General features: G+C 40.0%; 1 protein-coding gene across 1 annotated transcript; it reads left to right on the top strand.

Moving 5' to 3' along the window:
• LOC114882243 lies at positions 1–27,798 on the top strand. The gene is made up of 5 exons (XM_046289752.1): positions 1–31; positions 21,035–21,152; positions 21,369–23,022; positions 23,113–26,462; positions 27,327–27,798. The coding sequence occupies exons 1-5, from the start codon at positions 1–3 to the stop codon at positions 27,796–27,798; spliced, it is 5,625 nt and encodes a 1,874-aa protein (XP_046145708.1).

Raw genomic sequence — 27,798 nt, 5'->3', positions numbered from 1 at the left:
ATGTATCTAAAACTAAAAAGTGGCAAGAAAGGTAAGTTACGTTTTATATTATAGATTTGCATGAAGTCATTAGTTTGCGATGCGGTAATATCATGGTATTTTATAATATGTAATGCAATATTACATATTCCCTTCTCTCATTCTCTCCCTTCTTTCATTTTTTATATTGGAGCTCTCCTTTGCGCGTTCGGCGCCTACCACGATGGCGCGTACCATCGACTCCATTCCTCGGGCCCCTCACCGCTATTTGTCGCCCATTCACATGTTTTCAAAATAATTATTAGTATTGTAGCGACTCTCCAGCGAAATTTCGCGTTGATCGTGCGTACGAGAACGTTCGCGACAAAAGACGATCTCGCCGTTTTATTTATAGTAATAAAAATCATTTCTCTAATATTGACCATTTTATTTTTATTTTCAATATTGTACCATGAAATTACTAGATCAATTCTAATTAAACTGTAAATTTACGCATTATAACTTGAGCTTCGCTCTTGTCCGCCGTCCCGCGATGCCCACATTTTTTTTATCATTGTTACGGTTACAATGTCTGTTATAAATTATCGTTTCTTATAAACTTGGATTGTTATAAATCAGAGCTGGGCAAGATTTTCACTTTTCAGCTGATTTTTAGCTTGCTCCGCCAACCGCTATTCCCCTTGCCAAGCCGGAAAGCATACCTGCTTCTGTTGTAAATCGGTCAAGCAGATTTGAAAACCGTTTTCGGCAATCAAAAATCTATAACTTCGGTTCTATTGGAAATATTTTAATTAATTTTTGGGAAGTTTTTGCCTATATTATGGTACTTAAGTTGTACCAATATAAATCATATTGAACTACAGGGTGTCAAAATATTCACGTATAAAGTGCAACGCGTTCAATATCTTTCACTTGTTAGACATATTTTATGTCATTTAACAAAAATTTGACTCAAAACTGTTAATAAGTTGTGACCCTTTCGCGGATTCACTCTATAAAGTGGGGGGTGTCGCGATATACAAATATGTTGGGCGCCAGCCACTTATCGTGGCAACCAAAATCGAAAAGGGAAAGGGGTATGGGGCGTTCACAATGGAGGTGTCTCGGGCACTTACGTCCGCACAGTTTCGCGGGGGAATACGCGAGGAGGAAATAGTGCGGGACGGGAAGGTGCAGGGCTGGGATGGGTCCGCACGGGGTTCTTTACGTTACTCGTAGCTTTACAAAAGGACACGGGGGTCGATACAGAAGGGGTGGCCATTGCCAATACTCCGACAATACAAGAATTAATAGTCGAAGGGCTTACTGAAAACGCCTCATACTCAACTCTCACAACTCGCTTTGCCAAACTCGCTATTACAATCACCACTCGCTTCTACTCGTTTCAAGATCTTTATACTCGCTTCTAGGACTCGTAATACAATGCTAGCCTTAGGCTCATTGACGGCTCGTCGCGCAGCGCGATGGTCGTGATTTGTTTGTCGAGCTTATAAAATTGTTGAAATATAAATAAACCGGTGATTTATATGCAATTCAAAAAATTATATCGCCTTTCCTTGCTTATTTCGTTCATTCTGTTCTGGTTAGTTTGGGTTCTTGGTTGGTTTGGTTTGGTTTGGTTGGTTTGGTAGGTTGGTTGGTTGGTTTGGAATGATTTGGATGGTTTCTAGCGACTGCTGCTGTTCATCTCGCTAGTAATCATCGGCTGAATTGCCATCCCCCCTGTATATAAGGGTGTTTCCATTAGAACTGGCACATTTTCATGACTGTTTGTGCACTAAACAGCGACAGAACTAATGAAACAGCTATCTCGAGAACCAGAAGTTTCCGCACTTCCGGAATCACTTTTTTGCATGCAGCAGACCAAGCGGAAGCTATTAGTATGAAAACGGAAGTACTCCCATAAAAATATAATAGTAACAAGCTCAAAATCAGGAAGACTTACAAAAGAATTATATAAATCATTTTTAAAATCAGTATTACAACCGTATATAAAGGAAGAACAATTTTTGTTGTTAGTTGACTCATAGGGAGGACAAACTAATTTAGAAATTTATGACGAGTTTTATGTGTCTGATGAAGGAATCTGTACAGCTACAATTAAAATTATTCCACCCAAACCCACACCGCTAGTTCAACCGTGTGACGTGTATTTTTAGCGCCAAATAAAGAATTTTTTGAAAAAAATTAAAAACTGCACTTATCTGTTAGAAAATGACAAAGAAATTTCAAGTAGGGAAGATGCATTGAAGATACACTCCCTTATTCATCACCAATTAAGTGCACCAATTTTTGTGCCCATGCTAAAAATGCATGGTTCGCATCTGGACTGACGACAGAAAGGGAAATTTTTGAAAATATCAATCAGGTCCGTTTTCCAATAGAAATACAGGAAAGCAAATGTGCATGCAATGAAACTACACTTACGAGATGTGCAAGATGTTTTTCTCATTTATGTTTTGTTTGCTTTTACGATAAGTATCACTGTTGTAATTAATAATAATTGTGAGTACTACATCTTATTGTTATTCTTAACCCATTCTATTTCGTATGTATCGCATGGCATTTTTATCTTATGCTTTTTTTGTTTTCAGGCGCAGTCAACGAGGTATGCTTTGATTTAATTATTTATTATATTACTTTTTGACACAATTTTTATTTCTTGTTTGTCATCAATAGTATCATTGCATATATATTTGAAATTCAATTAATTGCAGTAAATGAATCGAAAAAAAAAATTAGATGCCACGAGGGGATTCGAACCCAAGCCTTCTGAGTATGTGTCAGGTACGTTGCCACTTCGCCAGTTCGTTTCTTGTCGAAACATTTCACTAAATCTATATTTCTCTGTATAATGAAACTTCAAATACAAATATCTAAAAAACTATTGAGAATCTACGCGTATAATGGTATATATTCGTAAACAGGAGAACGAGATCTATAAGTGTACGAAGTTTCAACTAAATCTGAGACCCGAAGTGCTTGCCTACTCCTTGTTAGATACAGTCGGTGAATTTCCTCTTTAAGGCCCAACATGAACGAAAGATGAGTTACGAATAGCTAAGAAATTATATGATACAGTTAGAAGCAGGGAGATCGGCTGGATGCCCAAGCCAACCGACGCGACGGCCCTGGCGGCTGGCGAGCCGTTTAGGAAGCCTGTGCGGTGTTTCAACTGCGGCGACATTGACCACATAGGACGCAAAACAATATCGTTTTCTTCCAATTCATAAGGAAGAAATACAAAAACAAATCACTTCAATGTTAGAAAATCATGTAATTCAATCATCTGCCTCTCCTTATAATTCACCGGTTTGGGTGGTTCCAAAAAACCTGGTCCTTCAGGTAAACCACGTTGGCGTATGGTCATAGATTATCGTAAGTTAAATGAAAAAACAATTAGTGACGCTTATCCGCTTCCCAACATCACTGATATATTAGATTAACTTGGAGCAGGTAAGTATTTCAGTATTCTTTATCTGGCATCTGGCTTTCATCAGATCCCCATGGATCCCAAATCTAAGCAAAAAACCGCTTTTTCAACTCCTTATGGGCATTATGAATTTAATAAAATGCCTTTTGGTCTTAAAAATGCCCCAACTTCAAAATTCGATTATAATTGGACAGGATCGTTTAAAATAACAAGAATTTATGATGATCAAAATGCAAAATTAGCAGTTGCAGCAAATAAATTTGAAATAGTTCACACAAGCGTTGCTAACAATAATTTATTTAACGATCAGTAACTATATATATATAGGAAATCCTTCCAGAAACTTTGTCCTTTGTTCATTCATTCATTATATGGAAGTATCATGAATCAGTTATAGGTGGACATCAAGGTGCTCGTAAACTCTTTAAAAGACTTAAGTCAGATTATTTTGGGCCAGGAATGCTTGGGGATGTTAGTGAATTCACGCGTACTTGCTCCAGTGAAATTTGATCCCTGATCCGTATGAATTGCACGAGGGCAACCAAACCTACTTATGAATTGAAGAGCTCCGAACAAGAAACGGTCAACTCGATTTTCATTTAACTATATGTTTGGCTTGTTGTGCGATTCGGGGCAAGAAACAGTCGAATACATCGACATCATTCGGAGCAACAATCAGTCACAGACAACTTGACCCTCTGTTGCACGGAACGTGGTTTAATGGAATCATAGAAGACAAACAGTCAAGTTCCACGTGTGTTTTGTGCTTTCACATTCCTTATTAGGAATTATTATTATTAGTAATTAATTAATAATTAATTAATTATTGACCTCATCTAATATTACTCCCACATCTTATTACAATTAAGGGTGTAGACACGGGTAATGCAACGAGGTGACATTACCGGCAAAAATGGGCCTATTAATGGGTTTACGGGAATCGGTTATTTGTCCTTATATGAGAACACTTATGGCTGGGTGAGCGCTCATTCGAAAGAGGAAGGTCCAATGCAGGGGGTTCACCGATGGTTTAACGAGATTGTGTTGATATCTAATAATATGAATGTCCAAAGTAGAGGAAAAATCGAGAAAATACGTCCACTGAATCCAAGTATATTTTAGGTAACTATATGAGTTTTGTGACTAAAACGATTTGTTGACCCCGCTTCATTGAACCTTCCTCTTTCGAATGAGCCCTTATTCAGCTCAAGATCTTCTCATATCCCACAAAAAGTACATTACATGTAAAAAATAGGTAACGCCAAGTAGATTAGGCACTATATGGTACATATTTTGTGAATTTTCTAAAAAAGTAATGGATATCATGCAAAACCAGCCAAGTATTGAGTTATATATATTTTTCAAAATATTTATACTTGGCGTTTGGCTGCCTCGTTGCGATTCTAGAGAAGAATATTTGTTACATAGATGTGGTAGGTTAAATTAGGCAACATATATAAATCCGGCCGCAGCGGCCGCAGCGTGCCGTAAGACGGCCGGCAACACTTTCCTAAGACAATAGTGTTGTTTAAATAATATCAAAAGCGATGCCGGCCGCTTCGCGGCGGTCGGATTTAGGTGTGTGGCCCATTCTAACCTATCACACCTATATATGGTTTTAATTATAATAATAATAATAATAATAAGTTTAATTTCAACGAACCGTGGGTATTACATAAAATGTCCGGGCCATTTGTGAAATACCTGCCCATTATATACATTGCCCAGAAGAATGTGCAACAGACATAATGTCCGGTCATTTTACAAAATGCCCACGTAGAACACATAGCCCGTAACACCTTTCACATCTAGTAGGAGATATTTCTACGATGATCCCACTTGCAAACATTTGTGGTATTCTTTATTGTTAGTAACTATTGTTGTTGTAATTATCCAATAAGAACGGTACACCACCTTACGGCAGGCTACAAATACTGCTCGTTCTACTAAAAAGTGTGAAATAAAATAATTTTTAACAAAAAACAAATCCGACTTCGAAATGCACTAAAAAGTGTAAAATAATTACTATTTCATTTATACCAGTATTCCACAGCTATTAATAAAATCTACTTAATCGTTAAATAGGATACTAAATACATTTGATTTCAACCTTTTCGGAGGTGGCGCAAAATTAAAAATACCCGAATATACAATCCTGCAAATAACGATTTGATTGCGGTATGGCAAACTTGATAATTAATAAGTCGTAAGAAAACAAATTCGAAACGTTATAGATACGGCAGAAAACATTTGTAATTGTAACGATTGTATCAGAAGTTGTTAGCACTTCTGATGTACATGATACTGCATTTCACGAGAGACCATACTTAATTCGCGCAGCTCACTAGGTCTAGGGAGATTTTTAATAACGTGTGTTATTCCCCTCTACAGCTTGCTTCTTACTTTCCGATCATATAAATAGTGGACAGAAATATATGACGTACGATAACTGATAAGCGATGATGACATGGTAAAGGTACACGATACAATGAAGTTCCTATTATTTTTCAAAGAAAAAAATTATATGATCGTCAAGAAAGAAGCAAGCTGTATAGGGGAATCACACATGTTATTAAAAATGTCCCTAGACCTAGTAACCTGCGCGAGTTAAGTATGGTCTCTCGTGAACTGCAGTATAGTTAATCGGGAATGGGTATGTTGATTCCCGTTGAATACTGTTTACTTGAAATTATCAAATGGGTTATTTGTCACAGGTTACCGACGCCTGAGCTAGGATCTTCCTAGTAGAAGAAAAGTTTTTAATTTTGCACCGCCTCCGAAAAGGTTGAAATGTATTTAGTATCCTATTTAACGATTAAGTAGATTTTATTAATAGCTGTGGAATACGAGTATAAATGAAATAGTAATTATTTTACACTTTTTAGTGAATTTCGAAGTCGGATTTTTTTTGTTAAAAAATATTTTTACACTGTATATGTAATTTCTCAGCAATACTCCTAAAGTTATGGCAAGCAACGAAAAGAGGTCGTGGTTACAGAAAGTATTTTACATGTGTAATAGTAAGATGATCTTGGGTTATGATACGCATGTAAACTGAATAGACGGACTGTTCATTATTTTCATAAGGTATGATCAGAGATGGATATTGTTTGAAATAATCTTGTGATAGTTTGTGGTGATAATTAACATTTACATTATTTAAAATAAAATAAATTGTTACTGCTCTTCTGTTCCCATGGAATAAAGAAGATTACTTATAAAGATTATAATTTGTACGTAAGTGAAGAAAATATTTTATTCAAAATAATTTGAAAAAGTATTGTCATTTCTGTCGCAGTTTTGATGATTACCCAGCATCGTTAAATACATATGTAGATGCATAGGCGACCGATGTACATACTACCGTTTTGAATTTTGTACGCGCCGCCTTGACGCGGCTGATGCCGCGCGCCGTCGCAATACGATCTTAACGTGTTAGAGTATCGTACGCCATGATGTTGAACAAACGCGAGTATCAGTAACGGCGCATGTGCGTAACGTAACCCACAGCGCTTACAGCACCTCTAGCAGCAAAAATGTGCAATCCATGCTGACGTAGGCATTTCGTAGGTGATAATGAATCTGATCGAAATTTATCGATACAAAACAAAATTAATATCTCATAAATAAATGCACCGATTGAGGTGTTATTGGGCTCAAAAGAAAGAGAAAGACAAGCCGAAGCAGATTGTGTTATTAGAATGAAGTTAAGTGTTGTGAACCACCAACAGAGTCAGTGTTACTACACTTTACAGTGCAGTGCGACGCCGGAACTCGCGAGATCGTATTATCCGCGAGTACAATTGCTATTTCATGCAATCGTGAACCACTAACAGAGTCAGTGTTACTGCGCCACGGGCTAACCGCCGCCTTCTTTCGCGCCGCCTTCTTTCTCGTATGAACTGTTAATTTTGGCCGCCGACTTGTATTTGCCATCACACATTGATGTTCGCATTCATTTCTCCTATCTTCAATCACTTCAATCGTGAGAACATTTTCACTATTACTCATTGTCACTATCACATAACAATATTCACCTATCACTTTGATCACTTCACACTTTCAAAGCTTTGAAATAAATTCAATGATGCTATCTATTTCTTGCTTCGAATGCAACTGTCGCGAAAACGTAAAATGCACTACGGAGAAACATAGGGCACCATGGTGGGGAGTGTTTATAAAAGGACTACGAAAAATAAACAACAATGACGTCAATATTTATTAAAAAAAAAAACATTTCAAGTTGTATTCATTTATAATATTATGATTTTAAATTATTAAAAAAAAATATAACATGAAAATAAAAATTCAATCCGTAAAATTAGAAATTAGGAAAGGGTCTATTTTATAAAACAGTGAACACGGTTCTGATCCCCACCAACATTCGAGTGGTTTCAGCATCAACGACAAAAGACAATCACATTCCAAAATGTCAGAAGAAAACGTGCGTATAATCGGCCAGGAGAATATTATATCAATAATATTCCGTTATTTATATATAAATTACTTTCTTTATAGATGCAGATAGACGAAGAAAAGAGAGAGAAAAGAAAAGAAGAGAGAGAAGGAGAAAAAGGAGAAGAAAAAAAGGACAGAAAGGAGGAAAAGCCGTCGACGTCGCAAGTAAGTAAAAACGTTGATTTATCTATGTAATGAATGTGGCAGAATTAGATTTTCGTGAAACGGAAATCATTTCTACAATAGTAGCAAATGAATTTCCACGATTATTTTTTGTTTTTTAATAATGTCACAATCTTACATAATCGAATATATAGTCCGGTACAATTATATTAAAATTCATTATTATATTTCAGATTAAGAAGATGTTAAAAAAATTGTTGTGCAGCGAACACCGCGGCGGCCGCGGAGGAAGAGGCGGCTATCGCGACGGCAGGGGCAGAGGGCGACGAGGGGGCCGTCGTGGAGGAGGAGAAGGATATGTATTTAACTTTTATAAATAAAAAATAAAAAAAATTACACATCTCTTTATTTTTTATTCCCTTCGTAGCAGATCTCCGGCGAATAATAGCCGATGTACACGGTGCGAGAAATCTCGTTCGTGAAAAGCGTTCGAGGCTCGCATCTCGAAACTAGCATGCATGAAGGTGTTGACACGATTCGAGATATAAATCGAATGTACCAACGCGTTTGATTCGAGCTCAAGGTTTAACCGTTTATTAACTGACGGGACTTATAAGTTTCGTCAGTTTCCTGATGGTACTGTATTAATTTAAACGCTTTGAGACCCATTGGGGCTTTAAAGTCCACTCCAGCCAATAAAAAGAGACTATAAATTGTGGTATAGTTCAGACATGTCCGGGTATATTTACGAGTTTCAAGTGGATCGAGAGAAGAAGGATGAAATAGATAAAAAAAAGCAGTAATCAAAAAGTTAAAATGACAGAATGCACATGGCCTGCCTGGCCTATCGTTCTTTCCGAATTCATTTTCGCGCGAGTCACGAACGAGAACTCGCCAAATTTCCAACATGTTGGAAACCGATTCGAGCTCGTGCGTGCTAATATGCGTCCACGTACGTAAAACGTGTACACGATACGAACTCGCAGGCGAGTAGCATTCGAGGGCTTCTCCAATTTTTGAAACAGGTGTGTTTCCGTGGCTCTTCGTACGAGATTTCTCGCACCGTGTACATCGGCTATAATCGCGTCAGACCCGCGGGTGAGAATATTCACGACGCGACAGACAAAACCGATGTCGTTTTGTGCGACAAAACACAGTTCGTCTCGCCATCTTGCTTTCTCACTCGCACTCGCACGTATTACGCTGTCCGCGCGATCAGTTATCACCGGCGAGCATCGGCCGCCGATTATTTGTTTTCTATTTATAGGACGCGTTTAGAATTAGTGCAAGAGTTACTCAATATTTGTTGCATTCTCACTACCTCCGCTTCACCTTCTTGAAATTATTAATGTCCTGTAGTTCTCATTCCTATAAGTTTTATGGTCGCGTACGTTATGTGTATTGGGATCCGGAAAATTCATCGCCCGCAATTCACCGCCGCACAGTGGGGCCGAAGCCCTGAAAACCTGGCAAAAATTGAAAATATGGATATTTGAAAATTCGCGATTTTCAGACATTCAATTATAGTTGACAACCTATTTTTATAGAATCAAAAGCAAATAAAGACATTCGAAAGTCGATGTCGATATTATTTAAGTTTAAAATTGTGCATTGCTAGTCAGTTTAGTAATAGAGAGAAAAAGAAGTCTTCCTATAAGCGTATTTCTTTTGTATACGTGACAGTATTTAAAATCCAAATTAATATGGGTTGTTCGTCTTAATCTTAAATAAAAGATTACACATTATAACATTTAGAAAATATTGTAATATGTAAATACAGTGGAGTCTTCTGTTGTTTTGAAAGAAACAGCAAAATGTATATATATTCCCAAACTTTTAGATAGGTTCCCAGCGCGTCCCAACAAAACTTTTTATTTTTAAACTTTGGAAATTTATCTGGCTTATATAATCCGAAAAAAAAGATTGCAAATTTTTTTGCACTTTTTAAGCGATTACATTTTTCTTGCGCGTAGTACATGCCACCGCGTAATGGGTTTACACACAATTCTAGCTGTGAGTAAAATATTTTTGTTACTATTTCTTCCTCTAGGCTTGTATATTCTAAAAATGCTTCGTATTATTTATTTATTTTTAATGAGTGCTCGTATCTATAGCAACAGGAAGAAATAAAACACGTGAGTTTAGTTCAACTGTTTTGTTTAATTATTCAGTTACGAAAACACAATCTAGTTTCATACACTTTGATCAGAATATAAGTTATTATTTTACTGTTGTATTTCTTAAGAGCAAATTAATATGGCTAGTACATCAGAAAGTAAGTGTTACGCGCCATAGTATACCGCTCGTGGATCTGTAATAGCAGTTTAGACAACCAACACCAATACGATCTTTTTGTCAACGATAACAATCATATTGCAATTTAACTGAAGCCTGTTCAATATACTCAGCCTACCTGGCAAGGATTAACAACTGAAATACCGAATAACCAACCGTTTATTATACGAATCTAGAAGTACGGTCGTTACACGTTCAAGATAAAACATCTGTTCTTTAGAATACGAAAACCTTCAGACGGTAATTCAAGCAGCTACATTTTTATTATCTACAACCGTTTAAGCATGCATTTACAAAACCAATATTTCCAATCGAAAACTGACCTTCAATCCCTCAACCGTCCTACATCATCATAAAATAAAGGTTTCGCAGCTCCGACTCCTTCGTACCACGGTCAGAATTCAAAAACCAACAGACAATGCAACCAACCAGCCTTAAAACATACCGATCCAGGGACCAACAGTTCGAACAACGGGATGTCTCCACACAGCTTAATTGCCGGCCGCATGTGCGACGCAGGCACGGGAATACCCGGACACCTGGACAATTTCCGCAAGGCTTCGAAGACTCTCGGGTCAACATCGTCCAGGTCACTTTGCAATTTTCAGACCTACCCTACCACACTGGACTTGCCCCTTCGGACCGAACAGCCAACCGGTGCTGGTGACGATTGGAAATTCGACCGATTGGTCCCCTGGTCGAAGAGGCCCATAGGAGCCTCCCACATCCAACTTCTTAAATAAGCGAGAATTCTCCCGCCGACTCACATTCAGTTTGAATTCTCAGAGTCAGACATTCTGCTTGACATCTTAATTTACGAATCTTGACGCATTAAAGTATCTTTACATCACGATCAGTCTACATTTATTACAACCCTAATCCGCTCTGTCTCCTTAACCGGTCGCAGGGCAGTACGCGATTCGTGGCGTCGGTCAAACCGTAGCGAGGACTTACGACCCTCGTTGACGCGGATCTTATCGAAACCGCTAGTCTCGTCGTGGACGCGTGCTCGCAAAACAGTAAGTACAAGAATACATATTTAGATGCAGCAAAATTTCTTTAAATGTTTTAAGTGTTTCCCGAAGGAACTATCTTTTTTTAACTTCAAACACCTATTTGACTTTAATAATATAAAATAAAAGGTGCACGCTGTCGCACATTTGTGAGATATTATTTTTGTATAGCTTTTCTATTTTACAGATTCGCGTTCAAATAATTGTATTACAATAACCAGGATGGAGCTGTTTAATATGTTTAAGTCTTCTGAAAAAAGTTCATTTAATGGAAAACTGGAAAACGTGTATCGGGAAATTGTAAATCGCACAATGTGTCCACACAATAAGGAAGCTTCTTTAAAAAAATCGTGGTCTCGCTTCATATCCACATTTAGGAACAAATGGACTGATTCTTACCGAATTGAAAATAAATTTTTAAAAGCAAATATAAGTTGGTTGAATGGTGTTGTAACATTCAAAAACTTTAGTTCCGTAACATCAAAAGCAATTGGTGGTCACCAATTGTTGTTCCGTGATTGTTCGGAGCGAACAAAGCGTTTTAAAACAGAGGATTTGAGGGCTACGCGAAGTGTTGACGAGTTGACATGGGCAACACAAATGAGTTTGCGATTACAGGGACAAACAGAGACGTTAAAATTAGTGAAGGAATTAACATCTTCCTCACCTTCTCGTGCAAAAGAATACAAAAGAGCGATGAAGAAGTTTGAAAATAATACAGCACAAACGATGTCAGCAGAAGAAGCGTTAGCAATGATAGTTGACAGTAAACTCACTCGTCATCAATATAACATTATAAGATCGAAAGACAAATTACGATTTCCCTCGTACAAAATTGTACAGAATGCAAAAAAGATGTGTTACCTAGACAGCAATTGCATTAGTGTTTCGTCTTCGCCTGCGGAAGTAAAACTGCAAGCTCTGCTCAACCATACCGTTTCAAGATTGTTGTCTCTCCAAATCGATATTTAAAAAAATCTAAACTTGGAACAACTTAAAAATCTTATTATGATAAGCAAATGGGGCTTCGATGGCTCATCTGAAAATAGCGAATATAAACAAAAATTTGACGATGAAGAATCTTCCGATTCAACTGTGTTTATGACATCATTAGTACCAATCCAAGTGTGCTACAGTGAATCCGTTGCAACGGATGATAATATCATTATTTGGCAAAATCCCCGGACATCATCAACCCGTTTTTGTCGGCCCATTCGATTCCAGTTTATAACCGAAACAAATTCTACTATAGTAGCTGAAAAGGTCAACATCCAGAAACAGATAGACGAGTTGCAGCCTTCAACATGTAATTTGGATGGAATGAATGTTGTAGTTAAACATAAGCTTCTGCTAACAATGATTGGCGGAAAGATATGCAACGCGTTAACAGAAACAACATCAACCCAAAAGTGTTATTTATGTGGACTTACGTCAAAAAACTTTAATAACCTTAAACTAGTTTATAGTGCAACAGTGAACACAACTAATCTTGAGTTTGGTCTCTCTGTGCTGCACGCATGGATTAGGTGCTCTGAGTGCCTGCTGCATCATGCATATAAATTACCTATAAAAAAATGGCAAGCCCGAGGTGAGGAGCATAAAAATATTGTAGCAGCGACGAAGAATTATATACAACAACAATTCAAAACTAAATTGGGTTTGATCGTTGATAAACCTAAACCCGGATTCGGTACAACGAATGACGGTAATATCGCAAGAAGGTTTTTTGAAAATCATGAAGTGTCTGCAAATATTACTGGCGTTGATAGTGACATTATACGTAGAATTAGTATTATAATGAAAGTTATTTCTAGCCGATATAAGATAAACATTAATAAATTTACAAATTATACGAAAGCTACAGCAGAAGCTTTCGTAAAATTATATCCGTGGTATCCTATGCCTCCGACCGTTCACAAAACATTAATTCACGGTGCGGAAATTATAACCCATGCTTTACTGCCAATTGGGCAACTCAGCGAAGAAGCCCAAGAGGCCAGAAACAAAGATTTTAAATTATTTTGCAATAAACTTTCGCGGAAATCGTCTCGACATAATACCAACGAAGACATTTTCCAATTTTTATTAATATCTTCGTCACACTGCGTGTGATCGCATTGGAGTCTCGACGAGAAGTGCTCGTCCTGCTGATCGGCAGGCACCTCGCTCGGTGTTCCCGGCAGCGAAGGGGAACCTTACGCGTGCGCGTTCGCACCTCAGCACGGTGGAAGGGCGGCGCCTTAGGCCCCTACATTATGTGGCGATCGGTGGGACATTGATCGGTTACAAGCTGTATACTATACATGGATTCAAAGACAAAATATCGCTTCCATTAGTTTATGCCTTATTGCCTAACAAGTCTGAAGAAACGTATGTGTCACTACTACAACAGCTGAAAGTATTGTACCCAGCTATGTCCCCGCAATCAATAACTATAGATTTTGAGACGGCGCATGATGAATGCTTGCAGAAGAGTTTTTCCCGACGCTTTACAACGGGGTTGTTTTTTCCACTTTTCACAGTGTATTTTTCGTTCCATTCAGAATAATGGATTGAAGCAACGTTATGAAACTGATGCTAATTTTGCTTTAAATATGCGAATTTTGGCATCAATTGCATTTGTGCCCACTCATAATGTGACGACCGTTTTTGAAACTTTGTGTGAAAATGATGTGTTCCCTCCAGAATCGCAAGAAGTTGTTGATTATTTTGAGGATACATGGATTGGACGCCTTACTAGACAACATCGTCGACCTCCGAAGTATTCTTATGAAATGTGGAACGTACACCAGCTTGTTCTTAAAGGATTACCGAGAACAAATAATTATGTTGAAGGGTGGCATAGGGGATTCGAGGAGCAAGTCGCTGCCCATCATCCCAACATCTGGAAATTTATTGATTGCATTAAAAAAGAACAAAGTATTAACGAAATGCGCATTGAACAGTATTTAAGTGGAAGTGATCCAGGATAAAATAATTTTTAACAAAAAACAAATCCGACTTCGAAATGCACTAAAAAGTGTAAAATAATTTCTATTTCATTTATACCAATATTCCATAGCTATTAATAATATCTACTTAATCGTTAACTAGGGTACCAAATACATTTCAAAGTTTTCGGAGGCGGCGCAAAATTAAAAACTTTTCCTCTACTAGGAAGATCCTAACTCGGGCATCGGCAACCTATGATAAATGACCCATTTGATAATTTCAAGTAAACAATATTCAACGGGAATCAAAATACCCATTGCGAATTAACTATACTGCAGTTCACGAGTGACCGCACTAACTAGCGCAGCTCAATAGGTCTAGAGCGATTTTGAATAGCGTGTGTGATTCCCCTTTACAGCTTGCTTCTTACTTTGCGTTCACATCATATTTTTTTTTTCGAAAAATAATAGGAATTTCATTGTATCGTGAAACTTGACAATATCATCACCGGTTATCAGTTATCGTACGACATATGTTTCTGCCCACCATTTATATGATCGCAAAGCATAATAAGAAACAAGCTGTAGACGCGTTATTAAAAATCTCTCAAGACCTAATGAGCTGCGCGAGTTAAGTATGGTCTTTCGTGAACTGCAGTATAGTGCATGTACATCACGAGTGTTGCCAATTTCTGGTACAATTGTGACAATTACAAATGTTTTCAGCTGGACCTATAACGTTCCGCTTTTTCTCTTACAACTTATTAATTACCAAGTTTGCCATACCGCAATCAAATCGTTATTGGCAGCATCGTTTGTTCGGGTATTTTTAATTTTGCGTCGCCTCCGAAAACTTTGAAATGTATTTGGTACCCTAGTTAACGATTAAGTAGATATTATTAATTACTATGGAATATTGGTATAAATGAAATAGAAATTATTTTACACTTTTTAGTGCATTTCGAAGTCGGATTAGTTTTTTGTTAAAAATTATTTTATTTCACACTTTTTAGTGGAACCAGTAGTATTTGTAGGATAGTGTAAGGTGATTTTAGGTTTCTGTTGCTTAGCTAATAACCATAAACCGAAAAAAAATTGACCGAATTTAAGTTGTTAATAAACAACAAAGGGTATAGCCGGATAAGGTAGTCAAAAGTGCCCCCAAAACAAATTAGACTTGCGATGAACCATTCGATAGGTGATAAAAAAAACCAGTCTCTGCCAAGTTTCAACCCTGTATCTCATCTGGAAGGGTAGTTACGGGTAAAAATGTGATTGTGAGGTTTTTGGCCAAAGTCTCCTGTTTAATGACATTCGAAAATTCTGAAAAAATCTACTTGTGAGGCACATATTACAGAATTTTTTTAGATTTTTATATTGAAAACTAAAGCCGTGAAAAATCAAAAACGTCAAAAAATCCTGAAAATTGCGATTTTGTATTGAAGGAGATGAGGTCCTACGATCATATTTTTTTTAGAAGTGTTGTGACCCTTTCGAGGGTTCACTCTATACAATTCTTAACAATACGAAATTCTTTCCTACGAACGTTGGGCGCCAGCCACTCGCGGTGGCAATCGAAAATTAGAAAAAGGGGGCAGAATGGGGGTCGTAACAGGGGATGGGACACGGGCACTTTCGTCCTTAGAATATCGCGGGGGAGTACGCAAGGAGGATTCGTCGAGGGTTAGGGAAGATCTCAGGGTGAGGAAGGTTTTCTGGAAGTTCGTCTACGTTACGCGTGAGGATTCTTTTAGACGGGAAGGTTAGGGGTTGGACAAAAAAGGGTTTCACAAAATGTAACGTGGGATAACCGGCGCGATACGCGGACACGCAAGTTCGCAATCGAAGGTCACCGTTGCCGAAACTCAGGCACTTTACAAAGTAATCGCAAGGGACTCACCAGAATTCTCACTTTCACACTTTTCAAAATTTTCTCTCTATAACTCGCTACTATTCGCAAAATCGCTCTCTCTGTACAAATCGCTTTCTTAGATAGCCCAGGGCTCAATGACGGCTCGTCGTCGCTGCCGCGACGACGGGACCGTCGCGGGATGATTTTTGGGGAGGGGATGGGGAATAGGAAGGGGGCCTTTTCTGGCAACGGAATAGATTGGTTATCCAATCTCCTGCTGTGGCGGGCGGACTGAAGTCTTCGGGCTCAGCGACAGATGGCTCCGGGTGGGCATTGTATCTGCTTCTGGGAAACTTCGTCTATCTTCCGAAGTCCCGCGTTGCTTTTCCTCTCCGGGAGGGTGGAAGGTCTGTCGCCGGCCTCGTAGCTCCCTTTTGCGGGTGATCCTTGTTGTCTGTTTTCCGTCGCCTCTATCGGCCCGACACCGGCGGGCGGGGGAAAGGGGTAGGGGGTTAGGAGGGGTAAGGGTCATTTTTAGGGGGGATGGGAGGGGGGAGGAGCGCGGCGATTGTAACGGGGGGGCACAGGTGTCACCACGTTACAGTGTATATTATTGATACTATCATCCTCAATTTTTTTCAGAATTTTGGCAGAGGTGCGTCATAGTTAAACAAATTAGAAACCGACTTTTTCGCTGTTTTTTGCGTGTTAGAGTTACTTATTCGACGAATTTTCGTTTGTTATTTATCAAATACATGGTATATACACTGTTCAATGTTTTTACATGCAGTGGAATAGAATAGGAATTAAACTAAACAAACGTAATTCATAAAAGTACGTTACGTCCGTTATATTTCAGAAGATTGAAGGTATTTTCAACGGTGTCGGTGGTCCAGCGGTAAAGCGTGTGACTGCTAAACCGGTGGAGACTTCTTTTCGTAGGTTCGAGTCCGCTTAGACTCAATTTTTTTTTTTTGGAAACACATTTTTTCAAACTTCTACCTACATAATAATCATTAATATACTTGTTTACAAATGTTTCAATAATATTTTTTAAATATTTTTATCTGTAATGTACATAAATACCATTTAGAATTACTTTCTATTCTACCGCTTCTCTTGTCATGTATTTTGTCAGTTACAGTATTGTTTAATATTTTTCATTATCTTTAACAATTCTGGATAAGTAGTTTGAAAAAACTGGATAAGTTTGAAATAATGTATTTCCAAAAAAAGAAAAGATTGAGTCTGAGCGGACTCGAACCTACGAAAAGAAGTCTCCAGCGCACAGTGGTCCAGGAACCCGCTTTTCGTGGCCAAGATTAAAAACTTCTCTAAATCCACTTTTGATCAAATATAATCAATATAAATATACTAAATATAATTAATAGAACTAAAATACAACTAAACAAATGCAAAAATATTATTGTTTTTAATTTTTTTATTCTAATTCAGTATTATCTACATATCTAAATACCTAAATATCTAAATATACGTAAAATTGATTCGTTCTGTTCTTGATCTGAATCCTCTTCGCTAGTTACGTCTTGTGATAAATTAGATCAAATACATATAACAAATTAAAATTATGTTCTAACCAGTCTAATTGCATAGAATCTTAAGAATAATTATATTAAATGGAAACTACACGCTACACTATATTACACTTTGATATATAAACACAAAACTAAAGAATACGTTTAATAGTACATAACTATAATAAAATTATACTGAATTTACACTTTTTTCTACTGATGTTTCGCCTAGCACGTTGACTAAAAGACTACGGCGATGAAGCTGAAATTCGTTTCCAAATGATTATTATCTCGTGTTTATAAGAATTAATACTAACAAGAGATAAGAGCCTCGCAAAGAAAACGTTTCGTATTACTCTAGACCAGGCATGGGCAGCTAGTAGTAAATGGAGCCGGAGCGCTCTCTGACGCTCCGGAGCTTGTCGGCGAGCTCAAAGCGGAGCGTGAACCGAATCGAACGGCGCAGAAACATCCCCACACCGTAGAATCTCGAGGTTACGCAGTCAAAGCATGCATATGTGACGTTCTCTGTCGAATGCCACACATTCATATCACCTCGACCGTCGCAACTCGATTTCCCCTACAATGCTGCCCCACCACCTCGAAAGAGCGAAACAGTAGAGTGACGTGCGCTCCCAAACAGTGTCGCTGTCAGACGTGCTCTTTGAGCCGGTTTCGTGCCCATGCCTGCTCTAGATAGAAGTCACTTTGGCCCGAGCGATACGTATGCTGTCGCGGTGGCCGCAACGTTAGAATATCTAGCCCTTTGCACTCCGTAGGCGTCGCTATTGCGCCAGTGCTATCAGTGCACTAACTCCGTAAAAAAACACTCTGGTGCAAAGGGCTAGAGCGTTCATTTATTGAAATTCGTATAACTTTAAAAGTTGAGGAAGGTTGAACCTAAAATTTATATAATTCTTTAAAGAAATGTTTAAGCTTTCTTATGAAACAAATCTGGTAGCTAGCACTTTTAAGCATTCTTTTAAAACCATCCGCAAAGTTTCAATTGTTGAAAACATTGCACTATTTATACATAAGTTAAGGAACACTTCCGACGCAATTGAATAATCAAAATAGAACTACTAATATGCATAAAGTTGTTCTCAAAAACTATTATTTGATGATCTATAATGAATACTTACAAAAATTAGTTTCACTTCGAATTTCCGAATTTTGACTTTAGCATGTTGTACACGGTAACACAATCGTCCAAAATGAAAATGATTTTGAATTTCCTAGTTTTAAAATGTTCTTAGTTAGTTTGAAAACCAATTTTGTCAAAACATTAAACTTGAAAAATTGAATTTTGGCCACGAAAAAACCGGTTTCTGGACCACTGTGCAGCGGTTTAGCAGTCAGACGCATTACCGCTGGACCACCAACACCGTTGAAAATACACACCTTCGCAAAATTAGAGGAACACCCACTTTTTACGTAGAAATTATGCGAACTTCAAATGGACGTAACTTCGGTCCTAAAAGTTGTATTGAGGAGAGCAACATAGCAGGTAAAAGAGCAAATGGTCCTCTTTCGAAACCTGTTTGAGGAATTTTCAAATTTATTAAACTTTTGAAGTTATGTAGCTTCGAAGAAATATTAACAGTAATTGTAATTTTTTCAATTGAATTTCTATGTCTCTGTCGGCTCAGCAGAATTTTTTTTCTTAGCTGTAACAATTAGACAAGAAAATCTGTTTCTTTAGCTTTAATTCCCTCTCTTCAAACACCTTGTGTGATTTTTTTGACCGAGTTATTCAAGTTTAAAGTAAACAAAGCAGCGGTTCTCATACGTGTTTGGTTCGCAACCAAGCTTAGCGAGCGAGCGAAAGCAGAAGCTCCTTGGATGCGGCCTACTAGTACACTGGCTCTAAAGCGACGACACCGTCTTGCAGTGTTCGCTACCAAGCTTAAAGGGGTAGACACGGGTAATGCAGCGAGGTGACATTACCGGCAAAAATGGGCCTAAAAAGGGGTTTACGGGAATACACTTTTCGTCCTTATATGAGAAGGTTCACTGCAGGGCGGTCTGGTCATGGTTCAACGAGATTGTGTCGATATTTAATAATATGAGTGTCCAAAGTAGAGAAAGAATCGACAAAATACATCCGCAGATTCCAAGTACTTTTTAGGTCACTAAAACAGTTCTGTGACTCAAACGGTGACCAGACCGCCCTGCATTGAACCTTCCTCTTTCGAATGAACCCTTATTTAGATCAAAATCTTCTCATATAAGGACGAAAAGTGTATTCCCGTAAAAGCATTCCCACAGACGAGTTCCGCCATTATCTGGATAATACAGAGCAAGTCACGTGACAAATTTAGTTCAGCTAGTAGTTATAAGGTGGCGTCTAAGTAGAAAGACTTGTAGCGTTGGCTACACTCTCACGCGTAACTAAACTGTCTTATCCGTCGAGGGAAAGAGAATCAACAGATTAATGTTTTAACTCGTTTATTTCAGAGTGCACTAGCTGCTAATTCTTATAATTAATTGTTTTAAACTAAACTCGAACTGCGAACAAAATGGACCGAACAACGAAGGAAAGGTGGGAGTCGTCGCTTGGGACGACTACCGAATTCCCGAAGTTCGATTCGTTGGTAGAGTTCGTCACCGCACGCGTGAGGGCTGTTTGGAAAACAGCGGGGAACTGAATTTATGATATGGTCAAAATATTCTTAGTTTTCGGGCCCGTTAGTCCCTTGTAGTATTTTCTTTAGCAGGCCGGCCTGCAGCCAGGATGTGGCACTTAGGATCCTTCAGCTTATAGAGGTCAGCCATTGTGCAGTTTTTGCTTGACGAATATATCGTAAAGTCACTTTCCAAAGGGTCGCCTAGTTAGGGTTTTTATTACTGAGCCACGGTAACGGTCCTTCACCACCAGACCACCAAGCCGACCCAGCGGAATTTTCCCGGCTGTTACAAACGACGGAGTCACCCCCGCTCCAGGGACATATCGCGCTTCGGGCGCACTGGAAGGGGTGTCTCCGGATAGGTCAGTTCCACCTCAACAAGAACCGCCCTTAAGGCCCACTCGACGAGGATGGAAGGAGAGCGAGTTTTGCTAAAGGCCATCGTGGCAGATTTTTGCTCAGAATTAGCTTTTCCTTCCAACAGACACATTGTACGCCAGAGCAACCGACCAAGGATAGTTTTGATTAAATTTAGTAAATCAATATCAGTGCATTTTTTCCCACATCAGTGGGTGGTCCTTCAACCAGTCCTCAGACGGCACGAAGTGCAATATTCAAGAACGTGCAGATTAGCGAGCGCGGTTCTAAACATTGGTCCTTCGAGCCGGATACATCGGCAAAGTGAAAGGATTACAACTCATCAGTCCAGCTATAACAGCGGATTCGAACACCATCAGGCTGCTCAGAGGTCGATGATATAGAAGAAGAAGCACATTGGGTCTCAATCAGGAGACACAAAACTACAGATTCAGGACGCTGTGATCCAGCCGGATCAACATCATTCGTGGTCCACGGTCAGCATACCAGGAACGTCAACCATCGTGGAGGCGATCGACGTCAGCACAGAGTAGTATCCCGTCTTACATTGAGTCCTAATTTTCCTACTTGTGTCAGTAATTCAGGATGGATGCTGAGTTGAGAGCGTAGTCAGCGAGCGCGGTACAGTTAAGGCTGCGCTTACGCGATTTAAAAACTTCTTTAATGAGTCTGCGAGTAACACTGCGATAGGGTCACTTAGGAAGCGATTAGAAGCGAATACAAAATTGTTTGCGGCTTTTGATAGAGTTCAAACCAAGATAGAAACTCTTGTAGCAGGAACCGAAATCGAATCGTTGCACGAGTCGGAGCGTCAGCTTTTTGAGACTTCATATTTTGATTTAATTGATGAGGTAGAGACTTATATTGAGAAATCTGGTGCAAATCAACGTCGCGATACACCAGTTAGTTCTATATCCAACAACGCACCATGTAGTATTAAATTACCTACAATTCAGTTACCCGTGTTCGATGGCGACTATAGTGATTGGGTGAAATTCCGCGATACATTCACATCAGTAATTCATCAAAACGAGACCTTATCAGATGTTCAGCGATTTCATTACCTGAATTCGTCGCTTCAAGGGGTCGCGGCTCGAGTCATCCAATCGTTGGGCGTATCAGAGGCAAACTATAAGGTCGCGTGGGAATTCTTAACGGCTCGTTATGAGAATTCAAAGGATCTTAAAAGACATCATGTCAACGCGTTAATGGATTTAAAACCAGTTCAGATACAGTCAGAAATTGCATTGCGTCAGTTCATAGATGATGCTTATAATCACAGAAATGCTTTGCGATCACTAGAGGAAGCAGTGGATAGTTGGGACACGTTTCTCGTTCCCCTCCTATCTAGGAAGTTAGATGCAATCTCCATTAGGGAGTGGGAAAAGAAGATTTCTTCTGACCCTCAAATGCCTTCCTTCGTACAGTTTTCAGAATTTGTTGAAGAGCGATCTAAGTATTTAGGAAATGTTGCGATCCATGCTCAGGTAACAGCGCCGAGGGTTGATCAGCGACCCCGAGCTTCAGGTAGTCAGAAGTCAAGCACGTTAGTTTCACACGTAATCAATACAAACGTATGTGGCGTTTGTAAGGGAAGCCACCCAATATATCAATGTGATAGGTTCAAGGGGTTTGACGCGGATGAAAGGACTAAAGCTGTTCAGCAGGCCCAAGACTGTTTTAATTGTTTACAGTCCGGACATCGGGTCAAGGCGTGTACTCGTACTCATTGTAGAATATGCGGTAAAAAACATCATTCATTATTGCATCGCGCTGATAGGCATCCAGACAAACCCGCGAAGTCAAATGATATTTCGACCGCAGAATCAAGTAATATTTCGAGCATAGAATCAAGCGGTAGTTCGACCATGGAATCCAAATCCAACGAAATACCTAATGTAGTAGCACACGTAGCAAGCAGTGCGTCGAATCATACAATGCTGTCGACTGCGATTGTTCATGTTAAGGGCGATCGTGGCCACGTCCATGATTGTAGAGTGTTGTTGGATTCGGGGTCTCAAGCGAATTTTGTCACGAACGCATTTTGTAAACGAGTCGGCTTCCCACCGATTCCCATAGAATCAATTGTAACTGGTTTAGGAAGGGTTGTAAATTCAATCACAGGTAGAACGAAAATGACAATTCATTCAAGACATAATAATTATCAGGCTAGCTTAGATTGTTTGTCTATAGACACTATTACAGCAGACATGCCCAGTCTTCCATTGTCACGGGAATTGATAGAACTTCCGAATAATGTAGCACTTGCTGATCCGGAATTTAATACTACCCGCCCAATAGATATGCTCATCGGAGCCGGCCTGTTTTGGGCATTGTTATGCATCGGTCAGCATAAGTGCCGCTCAGGTATAATTTATCAGAAAACGCAACTCGGTTGGGTTCTCGGTGGCGCTTTTACCTAGCCAAACCACAATCGGTCGGCGACCAGCGTGTGTCACTTAGTTACGTATAATGACCTCCGATTGCAGGTAGAGAAATTCTGGGCTCTAGAGGAGGTAGATGTACAGAGAAAAAACTTTAATGACGAATGTGAATCGTATTTTAGACAGACGACATATCAGGACGTAGATGGACGTTACATAGTTAGTATACCATTCAAGAATAACGTTAGGGATTTAGGCGATTCGCGGCAACAGGCCGTGCGGCGCCTCTATTCGATAGAAAGGAAATTAACACGGCAGCCAGACTTGAGACAGCAATATGTTGATTTTATGAAGGAGTACGAGATGTTAGGTCATATGTCCCGAATTTCAGAGTGTCCTGATAACAAAGAACCGACATATTATCTTCCACATCATGCCGTTTCTAAAGCGACCAGTACCACAACGAAGGTTCGCGTCGTATTTGACGGATCGGCAAAATCCTCATCAGGGCTATCATTAAATGATACGCAGTTAGTGGGACCAACAATTCAGAGTGACTTAGTTTCAATTTTAATCAGATTTAGACAACATAAATATGTCCTTTCTGCCGAGATAGCCAAAATGTATAGACAAGTTTTAATTAATCCAAAGGATAGGCGGTTTCAGAGAATTTTATGGCGATCGGATCCTCGATCTCCGATCAAGGAATTCGAATTGAACACAGTAACTTACGGCACTGCTTCCGCCCCTTTTTTAGCAACACGCGTACTACAGGAAATAGGTCTAAAATGTGCTCACACTTTCCCAGAGATCAGCAGAATCATAATCAGTGACTTCTATGTGGATGATTTGCTGACGGGGGCACAAAGCGCGTTAGAAATTCAGAAATTGAAAACTGAAATTACAGGAGTGTTGTCTCAAGCTGGTATGCATCTTCGTAAGTGGGCATCTAATTGTCCAAACATCCATATGGCTTCGGATGGTGTAGGCAATAGTAAAGAGATCACAGCAGATAAAGATCCGAAGACATTAGGTCTATTGTGGGCACCAACCACTGACGAATTAGGCTTCACAATTATGCCTACTACTAGTAGGCGGGTGACAAAACGAAGTATATTATCGGAAATTGCTCAGATTTTTGATCCGTTGGGTTTAATCGGTCCTATTGTGGTTACAGCAAAATTGATTCTTCAACGTTTATGGCAGGTACAAGTAGGTTGGGACGAATCCATCCCTCAGGAGTTGTTTTCTCGATGGTTGGAATATCGTCAAGATCTCGAAAGGGTATCATCTTTTAGAATTCCGCGTTGTGCAGTCTCAGTTGAGTTGGACACTACAATACCGTTAGAAATACACGGATTTTCAGATTCTTCAGAAAGGGCCTACGGTGCGTGCATTTACCTGCGGTCCCGAAATAAGACAGGTCAATGGGTAATAACTTTATTGTGCGCCAAGTCTAGAGTGGCACCTCTTAAGTCGATTTCCCTTCCGCGGTTAGAATTATGCGGTGCGCTATTATTAGCACAGTTAGTGGAAAAGGTTAAAGTCGCATTGAATTCGGTGAACGTTAGAGAACATCTGTGGACAGACTCAACAATAGCGCTTGCTTGGATTCGAAGTTCACCACATAAGTGGAAAACCTTCGTGGCCAATCGAGTGTCAGAAATCCAAACGCTCACAGAGAGTGGCCTCTGGAGGTACGTATCGTCAGGAGACAATCCTGCTGATCTTATTTCGCGAGGCGTTAAACCAACAGCGTTAGCGCAAGCGAAAATTTGGTGGTCGGGTCCATCATGGTTGAGTAAGGAGTCAAACTTATGGCCCAATTTTTTAGATGAGTGCACAAACCCTCCAGAAGAACGAACGGTTAAGAGCGTGATGGTTAGTTTAGTGAATCAGCATAATAGTATTTTTACTAGATTTTCGAGCTATACGCGTTTGCTTAGAGTGACTGCATATTGTTTGAGATTTATCAAGAATGCACGACTTAAACTTGATGAGAAAAGAGTCATCTCAACAGTTCCAAATATGGATCTGTTAACAACAGATGAATTAAGACAGGCACGAACGTTTCTTGAACGTCTGGTGCAGAGGGAGGCATTTGAGAAGGAAATAATAGCTTTACAATCACGTCAATCACTTCCAAAGTCGACCTCTCTTCTATCATTGAACGCATTTTTAGACGATAAAGGTTTGCTCAGGGTGGGCGGAAGATTACAAAATGCCCCGATAAGTCAAGATAGAAAACAACCCATTATATTGCCATCGAAACACCCGTTCACTGATTTGATTATTATACACGAACATCATCGATTACTGCACGCAGGTTGTCAGGCAGTAATCGCGTCATTGCGTAATCGTTATTGGCCCCTGGCTTGTAAAAATAATGTAAAGCGAATCATACGAGGGTGCATAAGGTGTTTTCGTGTAAACCCGACAAACGAAGTCTATCAAATGGGTCAGTTACCCACTTCTAGGGTAACTCCGGCAAGCCCTTTTTTCACCTGCGGGGTCGATTATGCAGGCCCATTCTACACAAAGGAAAGGGTCAGAAGTAGAGTTTCAGTAAAGGCATACCTGTGCATTTTCGTGTGCTTCGTTACCAGGGCCGTACACATAGAATTAGCCACCGATTTAAGTACCGACGCATTTCTTAATTGTTTTCGACGATTCATTGCGCGACGGGGTCGGTGTCAGTATATCGTATCGGACAACGGTACAAACTTTGTTGGTGCACGTAATGAGTTAGACGAGCTTAGAGTGTTACTCAGAAATAAAGAACACAATAGAAAAATAACGAACGCATTAAATCAAGAGTTTATAGAGTGGCGGCTAATTCCCCCACATTCACCACACTTCGGTGGTTTGTGGGAAGGAGCGGTTAAATCCGCGAAACACCATCTCAAACGCGTTATCGGAGATCAGAAATTGACATTTGAAGAATTGTATACATTACTGACGCAAGTTGAATCCTGTTTGAATTCTCGCCCACTTTCTCCACTTTCCTCAGACCCAACAGACTTATCTCCATTAACGCCCGGTCATTTCTTAATTGGCACTGCTCTGAACACCTTGCCAGCTCAAGATCTACGAGATGTCCAAACTAACCGCCTCAACAGATATCAATTAATCCAGCAGATGTTACAGCACTTTTGGCAACGTTGGCAAAATGAATGTATACATCAGATGCAACAGAGATACAAGTGGCAGCGGAAGTCCACTAGCAAGTTAGCGGTGGATCGGTTGGTTCTCATCAAGGAGGATAATTTGCCGCCTCTTCAATGGAGTCTGGCACGCATCGTTCAGCTGCACCCAGGTACAGACGGCATTGCGAGAGTGGCAACTGTTAGAACCTCCACTGGAACGACCAAGCGACCTGTCACAAAGCTGTGCATCTTGCCTATGGATTGTGATGCGGACCACACTAAAGATACGACATTATCAGGGCACTGTCAGTGAAGTACACGAACTATAATTAGCAAATACGCAAATTTTGTGAACCTTGTGTTACCTGTAGTCTAGTATATACATACCATTGTTTATCTATATTTAGTTTGCGTAGTAGTATAACAAATGTATCATGTTAGTGTTAGAATTCAATATTTCATTTACATTATATAGAGATAGAATGTTGAACATGCGATACATGTTCAAGGTGGGCGGCATGTTTGGAAAACAGCGGGGAACTGAATTTATGATATGGTCAAAATATTCTTAGTTTTCGGGCCCGTTAGTCCCTTGTAGTATTTTCTTTAGCAGGCCGGCCTGCAGCCAGGATGTGGCACTTAGGATCCTTCAGCTTATAGAGGTCAGCCATTGTGCAGTTTTTGCTTGACGAATATATCGTAAAGTCACTTTCCAAAGGGTCGCCTAGTTAGGGTTTTTATTACTGAGCCACGGTAACGGTCCTTCACCACCAGACCACCAAGCCGACCCAGCGGAATTTTCCCGGCTGTTACAAACGACGGAGTCACCCCCGCTCCAGGGACATATCGCGCTTCGGGCGCACTGGAAGGGCTCCGGATAGGTCAGTTCCACCTCAACAAGAACCGCCCTTAAGGCCCACTCGACTAGGGTGGAAGGAGAGCGAGTTTTGCTAAAGGCCATCGTGGCAGATTTTTGCTCAAAATTAGCTTTTCCTTCCAACAAACACATTGTACGCCAGAGCAACCGACCAAGGATAGTTCTGATTAAATTTAGTAAATCAATATCAGTGCATTTTTTCCCACATCAGTGGGTGGTCCTTCAACCAGTCCTCAGACGGCACGAAGTGCAATAATTCAAGAACGTGCAGATTAGCGAGCGCGGTTCTAACCAAGGACCGTAGAATCACTCAGCGAGGACCAAGCAAAGGCGGCTCAACCAAAACCAACACCCGCAAGGCAAACAGCTCAACCCGCTCAGCTGAGAAGACCAGCTCACACCGCAGTAGCTGCAGCTCAAGCTCGCCAGTCAGCTCCTCGAACCACCGAGAGGCTCTACTCGGAGCGACCATCGCCCTTCGAGTGCTGCGATTGCTGCAGAGGGCAACATTATATTGTTGCGTGCGCACTCTTCAGAAGCATGACGCCCAAGCTGAGAGCTCAGTGCGTGGAAAACAAGCGCCTGTGCTACAACTGCTTGGGCAGGCACAGCGTCCGCTCGTGCAAATCAACCCAAAAGTGCAAGCATTGCGGAGATCACCATCACACGATGATCCACGACAGCGAGCCGAAAACGTGGCCGATCAGCAATCAAGCTCAAGCCGGTTCATCAAAGCAACCCTCCTTATCCGCTCAGACCACCGAATAG

Source organism: Osmia bicornis, unplaced genomic scaffold (assembly GCF_907164935.1).
Source record: "Osmia bicornis bicornis unplaced genomic scaffold, iOsmBic2.1, whole genome shotgun sequence".
NCBI classification, from domain to species: Eukaryota; Metazoa; Arthropoda; class Insecta; order Hymenoptera; family Megachilidae; genus Osmia; species Osmia bicornis.
The sequence above is the reverse complement of the archived record's forward strand: the minus strand, read 5'-3'. Positions and strand labels throughout refer to the sequence as shown.

Excerpts from the sequence above, each read along its gene's own strand:
- LOC114882243 (XM_046289752.1), top strand. The coding sequence starts at position 1 with ATGTATCTAAAACTAAAAAGTGGCAAGAAAG. Across the intron at positions 21,153-21,368 it reads GCGATCGACGTCAGCACAGA|AGTTCAAACCAAGATAGAAA; the intron begins GTAGTATCCCGT and ends GGCTTTTGATAG. Across the intron at positions 26,463-27,326 it reads ACATTATCAGGGCACTGTCA|GACCGTAGAATCACTCAGCG; the intron begins GTGAAGTACACG and ends GTTCTAACCAAG.